The sequence below is a fragment of the Diadema antillarum genome, unplaced genomic scaffold (assembly GCF_040938485.1).
Source record: "Diadema antillarum isolate AM-2024a unplaced genomic scaffold, OU_Dant_1.0 scf00000004, whole genome shotgun sequence".
In the NCBI taxonomy this organism is placed as follows: domain Eukaryota; kingdom Metazoa; phylum Echinodermata; class Echinoidea; order Diadematoida; family Diadematidae; genus Diadema; species Diadema antillarum.
Window position 1 is genome coordinate 1,924,206 of NW_027270893.1, and position 13,062 is coordinate 1,937,267.

Sequence of the window (13,062 nt, forward strand, 5' to 3'; positions counted from 1 at the left end):
GGCGGGGTCCCACAGATTGACAATTCATGTCGTAACAAACAAACAAACCAAAAAAAAAAAAAAAAAAAAAAAAAAGATCTCACCTCCCTGGTAATGGTGTGAAGCAGCATCTCCTTGCGGGGGGGGGGGGGGGGGGGGGGGGTTGTGGGGGTAGTGGGGCAATCCACTGATCAACGGGGTACATCAAACAGATAATCTCTTTTGGGTACAATTTTCATCCCCTCGCTATCCTAGTAACCTCTCCTACGGACTTTGCTCCACGTCCGAGTCGCCGGATATAGTGAATGTGTGAACCGGTACGATTGATACACAAAACGCGATTATGAATGACGTTAGCCTGTGTGACGATTTTGCGTAGATCTCTATGCAGCATTGGAGAAAGAACAACACTTCTTCCGCCTTCCACTGTAAGGTTATAATGTCGTATGAGAGAAAAATCGAAAATGGTGTCCTGCCGAGATGATCCTTGTGGTTTCGTATGTATGATCATTACATACGGTGCAGTATTTTACGCCGACTACGTGGTAGTAGAATGGTTGATTGTTCCGTCTTCGTTATCGGCAAGGTATGTTGTGTAGTCCCATACACTTATTATTATGTGTGCCTGTGTTCTATAATTACTGTTAGTACAGTATGTGAGGAGTGCAGTGCAGTGTACAGATGTAGCCCATTAATTGCCCAACAAGTGCCTAGTTCCTATAGTATAACTTAGACAGAAAGATCCGTCTGTCCGGAGGAGTCTTTTATTTTTTTTTTTGACGTTATCACTCTCCTCCTTTATAGATCTATTATTTAGGCCATTGTTTTTATTTTGGGGGGACACCAACATTTCAGATTTAATTTAAGCGTTTTACCATTTCTGGATAGAATTGCCCAAACAGGCCACAAAACGAAAGAACGTTTTCAAACGATATCAGTGAAGTCTCGAACCTGCTGGGGGGTGTTTCACAAAGCTGCTCGTAAAGTTACGAGTGTCTTTAATACGAGCGACTGGTGATCAGTTCTTGTGCTGAATTATGGAAATTCTGATTTAAGTATAGCACATCAGAACTGATCACCAGTCGCTCGTAAGTTGTTAGTATTATGAACAGCTTTATGAAACAGGGCCCGGATCTTATCAGGAAGAAATGAATAAATGAATGAATCACTGCTTTACGAGAAATGGATATGCTGTGACTGAGAAGGCACTGGGAAGATCGTTATTCACCATAAGACCATTTATTTTTTACACAAAGGATCTAGTGTGGACTTCTACTTATAAATTAATCCGCAATCATGCCATTAATGCTGCATTTCTATAACTACTGTAATTTAGTAATGAGCATTTCGTGTTGACTTTCTTCCTCAGCTTGTGGGGTGCTCTGCATGCACTGATATTCAATTCCATCATTCTACTCCTCATCGTGTCTCACCTACGCGCTGTTCTTTCAGACCCTGGTAAGTGGCATACATTTGTATAATACCATACGATGTAGAAACACGTACCAAGAGCTAATTCTGTTTTCGTAATTTTCACAATAAACTTTCAAAAAGTCTGTTAGTATGACCCCTTTATTGACCGCCACGTGAGGAAGGTGAAGATGGGTCTGTCTGGGTCTGCTGATGGAGGCTGTGGAGTAGACAACTGAAAACCCTGGAGGTGAATAGTGTATAATGAGATCAAATGTTAATCATCAGTTCAGATGAAGCACCAATACAGATGAGCTTCTGCTTTATAACCCGTTGAGGACAAGTCAAGAGTATACTCGGGCAGGTGTCTATGGGAAATAAGGTGTTGTAGCAAAATCAGTCTGTCCTCAACGGGTTGATGTCCAAAGCTGATTTCTAACAACAATACAATGTAAGTACCAGACTTGCTAAAAAGAGTTGGTTTGTGAAGCTCCTGGAATTGTGTTTTTTATATGATTTCTAGGACTTGATCTCAAGATTTTTGCTAATGGTGATCTAGCCTGTAGATTGAAGGATGACTTCGATATTTTAGATAGATGAACATGATACTCTTTTCATGTGATTCTCGCATAATGTTTACACTTTTTCTCTGGCGTTTTCCAGGCATTGTACCGCTACCTTCAACAGCAATTGACTTTTCTGATGTGAGGTCAGGAAATGCACCAAAGTCAAGAATTGATAAGGTAGAGTGAAGTGTATGACACCTTATAGAGTAGTTCATGTTTAAAGAGGAATCCCCCCAAAAAATAAATGAGAGAAATACTCCCTACAGAAAGATAGAAAATGACAAAAATCAGAGCAGAAATAAGGACGATTTGACATTTTAAAATTTTACATTTTTCCGGAAAACATTTCTTGACCAATCGTTATGAATACACTGTATTCTAACCAGCAATGATTGATGATGTCAAGCCATGACAAATTCCTGTTCATTTCATTTACAAGTACAGAAAAAAAACAACTCATATTTTAGCTCTATAAATATAGAACATGCCTCAAAACCACTTAGAATGAATGAGAACAAATGTTCAATTTTGGTATTTGAGTATTATTTCACAAGTACAATTGTGCCTTTATTCTCTAGAAATAACAATTTTATACATGCAAGTGTGTAGAGTTGATGCGAGCGTATCATTTTACTGTGTAATAAAGTAGTTGCAGTGTATGCCCCCATAAAACAGTAAAAACAATTCTTTAAATATTTGACAAAATTGTATGTGCCATGTTCACATGCCTGACTCAGTCAACTGCGTGCCAACTTCGCGTATTCTGCTCAAAAGCGATCAATAAATAGCCGTTATGACACATGCAATGAAAGCGTTCTTAGGATTTCTTTCCTATCACATGTAGCTTGCATTTTATGTGATGATTGTCTATCTAGGATTTTTCCTTACTGGATTTGCGAGTAAATTCCAATTTTCTGTCACTGTTTTGAGTGCAAAAGTCATGCCACTGCGATACATATACTTCTTTTTTAGAAGAAATAAATCATAGATTTGTCATTGAATTTACATCAAAGCAAAACTTGGAATTTTCTCTACAACTTTGCTCGTTGTATGTCCATAGTAACAAAAATCTATGAAAGTTACATAGATTTGAAAAACAGAATGTTGTTGCTCTCTCAGATTACCGGTAATGTGGCACACTAGGGGTTTACACCATGGCACATAAAGAGTAAAATTATGTTCACTGTATACCACGTGAATACACTGCGGGTTGTTAATGGCTGGCATAATGATAGGAATGTGAATCACATTTTTAACACGTAATCATGAAGTTTGTTTTGTCTGCGTTTTCTCAATCAGCTGTCAGGCGAGAGCTGGACTGTTTGCCAGAAATGCGAAGCATATCGACCCCCGAGGGCGCACCACTGTCGGATCTGCAGGAGGTGTATTCGAAAGATGGACCACCATTGTCCATGGTATAACTATAAATACATACCAGCACCAGTTTGATTGTAGAATCAGAGATCATTGGGAATGGAATTCTTGGTTAGAGTGTGCTTCCTTGCCACACCTAAAATTGCTAAACAGCGTTATTCATTCTTTGATGAATTGTGGTGAATTGATCAAGTTTGCAAATTTTATAGCTTTTGAGGTGAAACCCTGTACAGAGACAGGGTTGTAAGTGTATTTCTGTGGCCAAAAGACTGGTTTATTGCAGTGCAGTATAATATCATGTGTTGTTGCTTCCTATCGTCAATAAAGTGATGAGTCTATCATAATTGAAATGATCAGTCTGAATATCTTGAAAACAAATGTGTGCTCCATTAAAACACACATTTTGTTGCCACTCAAGATTTCAGAGGTCGTATTTTCATTTTGGGGGCCACTTAAGTCTATGATTACCTGAGAAATGTTTGATTCGGAGCAAAATCATTGATTATCATATTTGTGAACAGATTGTGCAGTTGATTTTTGTTTTTGTTATCTTTTTTGGGGGGGAGGGGGGGGGCGGAGGTTAGGTTACTAGTTTTGTACTAGAAATTGCCTGTACAAATTGACCCTGCACATTATATAAACATATTTTGATGTGCACATCTTAGTATTCAGGGATCAATAATTCTTTTGTCTCTTTCTCTTTCTACCCCATTTGTTTTCCTCTGAAGGATCAATAATTGTGTAGGAGAATTCAACCAAAAGTACTTCATTCAGTTCCTCTTTTATGTTGGTAAGTGGACACATTTTCAATGTTCTGAAGTTTTCTCTTTTTCTTTGTGGCAGAGTCGACAACATCTATTTCTCGACTTCTTATGTATCATCTCTGCCCTTCACAAATTTTGTCTATCTTTTATGATAAATGATATGAAAGGAGAAACAAGTGGTGTTCATCTTGTGAACAAAATTTGTCAGGTATTGTGTCCTTCTAAACAGTGACCTTCATCATGCAGTGTTACACTGTGTAAGTCCAAGAGTGAACTGCTTGGACAATTTAGGAGTTTAATCATAAACATCGCCTTAACCAAGTTTATAAGTGTAATACCCGACATGACGTCACTGCAGGCGATATAAGTGTTTTGATTCCTGCTGCGTTAGTCTCCTGTTTGTATTATGACCAATCTCTGACCAGTATTTATGTTGACCATCTAAATATGTCTACAATTACTGTATGCACAGTTATATCAACACCTAGACATTTCATTCATTCATTCATTCATTCATTCTTTCTTTCTTTCTTTCATTCATTCATTCTTTCATGAATTCTTTCATGAATTCATTAATTCTTTCATTCATTCATTCATTCATTTATTCATTCATTCATTCATTTCATTCTTTCATTCATTCTTTCATTCATTCTTTCATTCATTTATTCTTTCATGCATTCATTCATTCATTCATTCATTCATTCATTCATCCATTCATCCATTCATTCATTCATTCATTCATTCATTCATCCATTCATTCATTCATCCATTCATTCATTCATTCATTCATTCATTCATTCATTCATTCATTCTTTCATTCATGCATTCATTCATTCATTCATTCATTCTTTCTTTCTTTCTTTTTGTCTGGTCTTCTCACAGGTATGGCTGCAGTGTATTCTATCTTTCTTCTTGTCATCTCCTGGACAAGGGAATGCCCGTCATGTAGCGATATGGATGAGAAAAATGCCAGGATGTAAGTACTGTATATGCCATATATTTAGCGAGTCTATTTTTTTGTGTGAATCTGGACTTCTGATCTGAGAATTGTATGTTTACATGTATGTTTGTACATCACATTCATGTCAGAATCAGAGTTGATATTTTTGTATGTTTTTAAATTTCAGTTGAACTTAAAAGCTAAGATTGACTTAAAATTATGAAATGTTGTTGGTTTCTCTTTTCAGTTTTATCAGAATTCACTTTAAATTGTTATCTGATGTTACAGAAAAAAAAAAAAAACCTTTGTACCTTACTTTATTTTATTGATTAATTCCTGTATGAAAAAAAAAAGTCTGGAAAAGAAAGTACAGTGTTCTAAATAATTGTAGATGTGTACTCTTTGTCTTACATTGTAATCAGACTCAAGCAGATTCATAGAGAATGTAGTTCATTTCTAGACAACAGGAAATTACTGTCAGCAATCTGAAAATGTTTCCAGAAGCGGTCAGATCATTGTTTTACTGCAGAGCGTACATTTTAGATGGAAAAATTTTACTGTTTACCGGTAATGTCCATAACATTTTGCAAGTTTTTTAGTACTTGTCAGATTTTGATCAAAGTTAGACCATGGATCTGCGTGTAGCCCCATGGTTAGACATTGTGGTTGCGTTTACTGCTTTATTCCAAGTAGGTGTAAACTTTCCTTGAAATAAATCAGAGAGCAAGTTCGGGGTTGAAAATGAGATTTGAACATACTTCCTCAAAACTGTAGTTACATGTACTTTGTCCTGTGTTACATTTATTTGTCCTTTTTTCATTTCCTTCACTTTTCCTGCAGAGCGCACTCTATAGTTCTGGTGGTAATCTCCATTCTCTTTGGCCTGTTTGTTTGTGCAATTGGGTGTGACCAGGTAAGGCTTGGCTTAGTTCCAGATGTGGAAACTAATGATTGGTGATTATTTCTTACAACCCAGCTCAAAACCCACAAAAAGTAGGCCAACATGAATTTCTGCTTTTCTACATAGTATGGAATAGTAAGCTTGAAGCTTTAAAATGAAATAAATGTGGTCTATTAATGTAAAAACAAATTCTTTATTACTCAAATTGGAATCAATTAGAATAAACATGCAATACGCAGTACCCACTTATAAGGATAAGAACCAGCACTGGTTGTCAGGCAGAAGCTCAGTGATCCAGTGGATAAGACATCTTTGGCCAGTAGTTCAAATCCAGCCCACATACAGTATGTATGACCAAGATTTTTATCATGGTTAATGCTATATAAGCACTGAGTAATTCAGTGCTTATTTGCTTTCATGTAGGGCAGTTTGTCAATCAGTTGCTATAAATTCTTTTTTTTTCTTTTTTTTTCTGTAGAAACTGAAAAGTTCAAGTAGAGTTTCATCCATTATCTCTACAATGAATGTCTTACCTCACACAGATAACAGCAATATTTGAAGATGAGACGCTGGTGGAACAGATCAAGAACAAAGGCCAGCACAGGGAGGTGATCCGCCGATCAAAGATGGACTTACTCAGGGAGGTCTTTGGTAAAGGTCAGTGAACTTTAGAAGATTGCAGTCATTTATCTATAAGGCGCACGTCTACCATTATCCTCTGTGTATGTATGCGTATATGTCTGTGTATGGAAAGCGCAATGTTAGCAAAATAGAGTTGCCCTGTCTGTTTGATGCATATGTTTATGGACAGAAGACACATTTTTCTCTTTTCCTCCAAAATTTTCCAGCTAGATTTTGTCCTTCCAAACACTTGAATATAAAAGAACAAAATGTTGAGAGAAAAAAAAATCAACATTCAAATGAAATTATATCATGATATTCTTTTCCCAACTTCTCTTAACTCTAATTCTCTCATCTCTCTGGTTATTTACCTTAGTCTTTCATAATACAATTGTGATAACTAGGTAACAAAGTGCTTGGATGAGGCTTTTGATTATTTATTAGTTTATGACTAGTCTGCCCATATGATTTTAATTTCCCACCTTATGCACTTAACAAGAGAAACTATGCCCTAGGTTTTCAGCATAACATTATGCATGCATGTATCACATTCTTTTAATGCATTAATGACATGTTCATAAGATATGACAGACTGAAGAAATACCAAACAGTTGTGATAGATTTCATAATCATGAGAATGACCGATGAAGCTGAAATTTATCTCTATAATGTATTTTTTTTTTCGTGGACTGAAAAATGTTTCTTTGTATATAATAAAAGAACAGAAATCAATTTTTGTTGTTTTACAAACATGATGAGAGTAAGTACTACTATGTGTTGAAACAGACCAAAAACAAAAATAAAACCAAATGCAGAATGATCAAATTGATGATAACTTGGGATGATTTACCCTAATTTTTTTCTTGTCCGTTTCCTGTCCCACCTCAGGCCCAATCTGGTGGTGGATGGTGCCATGTCGGTCCACGCCCTACAAGCGATTCATCCCGCCATCTTTCAACGTCTGACCCCTGACCCCCGGGACGGATCGAGTGCATTATGCAATATTTTTGTAAAAATGGTTCATGCCGGTATGAACGAGTCGATGGTTCCTGACAACCGTGGTCTTGTGATTTGAGCCAGCTTACATCCTATCTTTCCCCTGTGGTATTTTTAGGTGTTCTACTCACTCTTGGTGCCTATGCAACCCCATGATATCATCCACTGAAGATGCTATGCCCATCCCAAAGACATGAGAACACATGACCATGTTACATGTGGGATCTGTGATTCAAAACGTGTGGTAACGACGGTGTCACAAGACTCCAAGATTTGATTCAGATTAATCAGCTAGCAGTGCTAGATGTCAGAGAAGGAGGGCTCTATCCGTTTTGGGTTTTTTTTCTCACTTTTTCTTCCTCTTCTTTCGAGTCCATCATCATCATCATCATCATCATCATAATGATAGTGGCTGCTTGTATAGTGCACAGGTCCACCTTTCGGTACTCGTGGCACTTTAATAAAATGGAAAGATTGTATATTTATCAAATAGCTACCAAGGCCCTAGCACAAGGGAGGGCCTTTCACTTGCTCTATGCAGGTCGCACAAGGTCCGAGAAACCATACTTTTTATGCAAATATATTTATTCTGATCATTGTCATTCATTATTAGTTCTTAATGTTGGCCTTATTTTGGTATTGTTCATTTTGCTTTCAGATTTATCAAAACCTAGAAATTACAGTGTAATACCCGGTGCTTGAATTGGTGACACGGGATAGAAAATGAAATGCTTTTGTTTGTGTCTGAAATTGGCAACTTTTTAGAATTTCTTTTCATCCGAGTCTGTGCAGATTTAATCGCATGAACCCATTTCCATCTAAGCTGAAGTGAACTTCAGAGTTGCCAATTTGAAGAGGAGACAGTGATGATTCTGCAGCAAATTGTATTATCATAATCTCGTGGACCGAGCAGCAGAGCTCACTGAGGAGCAGTCATCTTGACAGCAGGTTTGGTGTGGTTTGCATGGATATCCATAAGACAATGCATTTCCAGTTTTGACTTGGTGTAAAGGGCAAGCAAGTGGGACCTAAACACAATGCCGATTCTCGAGTACATACCCTTGTATGTTAATTATAGTGTTACAGTTGGTTTAGTAATTTCCTACACTGTTAACGATGCTTTCAGCCCAGAGATGCTATTCAATGTTGCCCATGTAACACATTGTACCTCTCTTCAGACGTAGAATCCTTTGGAACATTATTGTTGTGCTGAATGTTAAATGTCTGGTTCTTTTGAGGAAGCAGTGACGACCAGTGAAATCGCAGACCAGCAGCCTTTTGAATCCACAGAAGAGTGGTTGCTCAGCTGAACTTCACAGCATGCTGGTATGCTGATACAGCCACCCTTCTTTAACAAAAGGAGGCAGGTGCCCAGCCATTCTAATCTGAGTTATGAATGCAGTGTATAGGTACTAGGGTTGACTATAATTAACAGCACGGTCTACCTCGGTGGGATATTTTTATCACTCTTGTCCATGTAATATGCTTTGCACATATTTTTGAGAATTGACACTTTGGTCACTTGCTTCCTTCTTGTGCCAAAGTAGGGCAGTGGAACAAGTGTACGACCCGTACAGAGACAACGCTTTGTAGTTTGTTGTAAGGTAGTTATTGAGGTTGTATTCTGACTACATCACTCTATCACTGTGGACCACATTTTTGTCTTTAAAACCACCCCACAAGTCTGCTCAATTTGTGTGACCATTGATATGAGAACGCAGGATTGGTACTTAGTAGGTAAAACTTACACCAAATTTGACTGTGAGATCATAATTATGCATCAAGTAGTGATATGATTGTTAGTGGGGCAAATTACAGAGTATTTTTTGTAGCAAACATTCCGTAGTATTGTAGAAATGGGCCAAAATCTTGAGAAAATTGTTATCCCTATTTTTGTATGCTCCAAAGAGATTTTAGTATTCAAAATGACAATATTATACTCATTTGAATCATGAACTACACTGTTGATTCTGACACATCTTATGATTTCAGTTCCTTGATTAATGGTTTATGTACAAATATGAATAAGTGTGTAAGTGAATACTCATGATTACAGTATGGACTAGCTCGTGGTTTCAGTAGAAGTCAAGATATTTCAAGATATTTCGCCCATTGTCGGTATATTATTATTCTGACATCTTCTCAAGGACAGCCAGCATTGAATTAATTCAGTAACTGTCGAGAAAGTCTTGGACTTAAAGATTTATCAGGTTACTCACTGCTAGTGAAATGGACTATGGGGTATTATGTGTATGATATAAATGTAAAATGGTTTGGTTATTGTGCATTGTACAATACACATAATTTTATTGATATGCAATGTAGGTGACAAAAAGTATATATATTTGAACATATTATGTTGTATGACTGTGTGTCTTATACTATTAAGTTGATATCCAAAGCTGTTTATGTTTAGCTCTGTTAGATTAAAAAAATTGTTTTATTAAACTGTATGTAAATTCTTCCATAATGATTTTTTTCCCAAGTCTTCTAATGTTGCACCTGTGTATTTAAAAAACGATGAGATAGCACGTCTACAGTTTTCTGTCTCACATAGCTTTATGCAAGGGAGTCTGTTACAGTGGGATAAACGCATCCTTTGGATAGAGACCTGTTTGATTTGGTTGGGATTTATTTTATCCATAACTGGGTGCTTCAGTATACCAAACAATAGCTGATTTATGCATTTGCAAAGCAGTGCATCTGACTCATTTGTATAGCCCATTTAAGTCATCTCTTCGTCTTATTTTGGAAGTCCCCCAGTTATAGCGTTTTGCGAAGGCGGCTCGCAATGGACTCGCATATGGCGGGCTGCGTGTTTTTTTTAGACGGCACAGATTGGGGACCGTAACCCTAACCCTAACCCAACGTGTTTCCCATAGTTTTAATACGCGCCATGCCCCAATCTGTACCGTCTAAAAAAAAAAAAAAAAAAAAAAAAAAAACGCTGGCGGGCTGTGGACTCACGCGCACACAGCGATCGGATGAGACTCGCAGCTCACCGGTCGCGCGCTGTGTGTGCGAGTCCATTGCTCTCTGTGTGCGTGTGCTGAAATTATGGCGAGCTGCCTTTGCAAAAGGCTACCCCAGGTACGGGCCAACATAAAGTTACAGTGTTTTAAAACCAAATATCTGTAGCTGAGCGATGGATCGAACATGTGCTGCAGCTAAGCCAATTCTTGATGGGAGCCTGATGTGACATGTGCAAACCCTATGCAGAAATAACTGTCAGTGTGGGAGGTGATGGGTTAAACTTGACTGGGAATGTTACACAGTTCCAAGAGAGACTTTAACAATGATTGTAGTAACTCGAGGAGCTTTATGTCGAACAAAGGGAAAGTGTGTATGGAGTCAAGAATAGAATAACTTCTCGTTTGTTGTTTTTTTTTTTTTGTTTTTTTTTTTCGTCTTTCATTCCCGGCATGTAAATTTTAGTTTCAGCAGCTGTCACTATGTAAACCATTAGTTTCAGGAGAATAATCGCATTTTTGCTAGTGCATACTATTAGTCACGTATGATTTTGGTTGAGTTGATGTTAATTGTCTTCTGTTAAGACGTTAATTGTTTCAAGATTTGGTTGTAGGGGCGCACATCTGGTGAACGATAGTGGTGTAATCTGTGAACCTTAAAAGTCAGACAACGCCCAAAAGGCGTAGATGAATGACACACAGGCGTTGAGAGTCTTGTGAATTTAGTACACAATTGTGATTTTGTCAGTACAGTGTGACATCACTGCGTTCACGTTGTACACTTTAGAAATAACGCACATTTTATACTTGACTGTGGGTATGGTTTGTCCAACATTCACACGGGGCTATTTTCTTTCGTTTCGTACGGGGAGAACATTATGACCTGATAGTTTGTCAAATGAATACATGTAGTTTCCTATTTTTCACTCTGTGGAGAATGTTCAAGGCTGTGTCAGAGGTCATAGCATAAAATTGTGAAATCACACTATGATTCTTCGTGTCTTGGTGTATCGCACTTCAGGGTTACAAGAAGAAAGTCGAGTAGCTTTCTAATTGATTTGTTAACGCATTTTCGTAGAATCATTATATGCCTTTGACAATTTAGACTTGTCCTATATTCCTAATTTATGGATGATATTGAGTTTCTTGTCTATATTTTACATTTGCTGTATCGCCAGCTGAGACGTGTTATGAATGTGTCCAGTCTGGATTTAAATTGATTTAGTGCGTGATCTATTTTGATGCTTATGGGGGGAGGGGGATTGGATTGTACATGACAATGTGTTCTACAAAGGATTGAATTGTGTAGAGACTATTGTTACTATCACCTGATCCTGGGCTATTTTTTCTTTCTTTCTTTTTTTTTTTTTGAATATATCAGTGTACACATGAATCAGTGATCAGACTGCGGGAATTAAAATACGTGGATACATTTTTACTCTTATTGTGTCTTTGTGTGTGTGTGTGTGTGTGTGTGTGTGTGTGTGTGCGCGCGCGCGCGTGTGTGTGTGCGTGTGTGTATGTGTGTGTTTGTGAATGTGTGTGTGCGTGGTGTATTGTGTTCATTTCCATCGGAAGAGTTTGACAACAAGGACGCTCTCTTTGTATGCTATAATGTGTTTTCTTTTGTTGATTGTATTTGCTTTAGTAATGGAAATCAAAGTCTACAATACTGTATGCTCGTAGGGTAGGGGAACATTCTTTGGGGTCGATGTTTGGTTTAGAGAAGTTCAAAATCCAATGTGAGGTTTGCGTGTTTTTAATTCATAATTCTTAATTTAGTGTTTTGTATCCAGTGGAAAAAGTGCATAAGAATATCAAATATTAATTGGCCCCCATTACAGTCTGTCGGTTGTTTTTCCACTGACACCCACGAACAACATGATAGCCCTAAACTTGCATGATTTTTTACGTCACAGTGAATGTGTACATGAGCTATCTTACTGGCAAGTAGACAGAATCCGAGCTCCGAGACTTAATGGAAGGCTAATGGTTTTATTTTATGTGCTTTGACTGCTATGCTGATTTGGCATCAAAGGAGACTTCTGGACGATTTTCAGACTTTTGCATTTGAACGTCTATTAACTGCTATTACTGAGTACCGAGTTTCAGCATTCAAAGTCATGATAGTGATTTGAATGAGGAATAGGCATGTTTTCAACATTCATAACAAACTACAGTGTACAATGAACAAGGATAATGACAGCAGGATCACATCAGAATACATGATTAGCCGCATTCACACGTACAAAATTGCGGGATGACGATCGCGTTCCTAATCTCGATATATTTTGCAAGCATTTACACGGGCAGAAAAAGCGGGATGGCGATCGCGCTCCTAATCGCAAGATTTTTTTTTTTTTTTTTTTTTTTTGGGGGGGGGGGGGCGTTCACAGAGACAGAAATAGCCCACTACTAATTGCCGGTTGATAAATCGATAAATTCTATTGTTCTTGCGCACGCGGATGTGATGTGTGCTTTGAATGATTTAAAATCTCGACATTATGGTCGTCCAGGATTCACACTGTCACCGCCTTGAAAA

General features: G+C 37.7%; 1 protein-coding gene across 1 annotated transcript; it reads left to right on the top strand.

The window, feature by feature from the left end:
* Positions 1-414: 414 nt before the first annotated feature.
* LOC139745598 (palmitoyltransferase ZDHHC7-like) lies at positions 415-7,520 on the top strand. The gene is made up of 9 exons (XM_071656027.1): positions 415-565; positions 1,349-1,437; positions 2,053-2,132; positions 3,255-3,370; positions 4,058-4,119; positions 4,976-5,069; positions 5,874-5,946; positions 6,477-6,591; positions 7,444-7,520. Exons 1-9 carry the CDS (start codon positions 426-428, stop codon positions 7,518-7,520), a joined length of 846 nt encoding a protein of 281 aa, XP_071512128.1. The 5' UTR covers positions 415-425.
* The last annotated feature ends 5,542 nt before the right edge of the window (positions 7,521-13,062 follow it).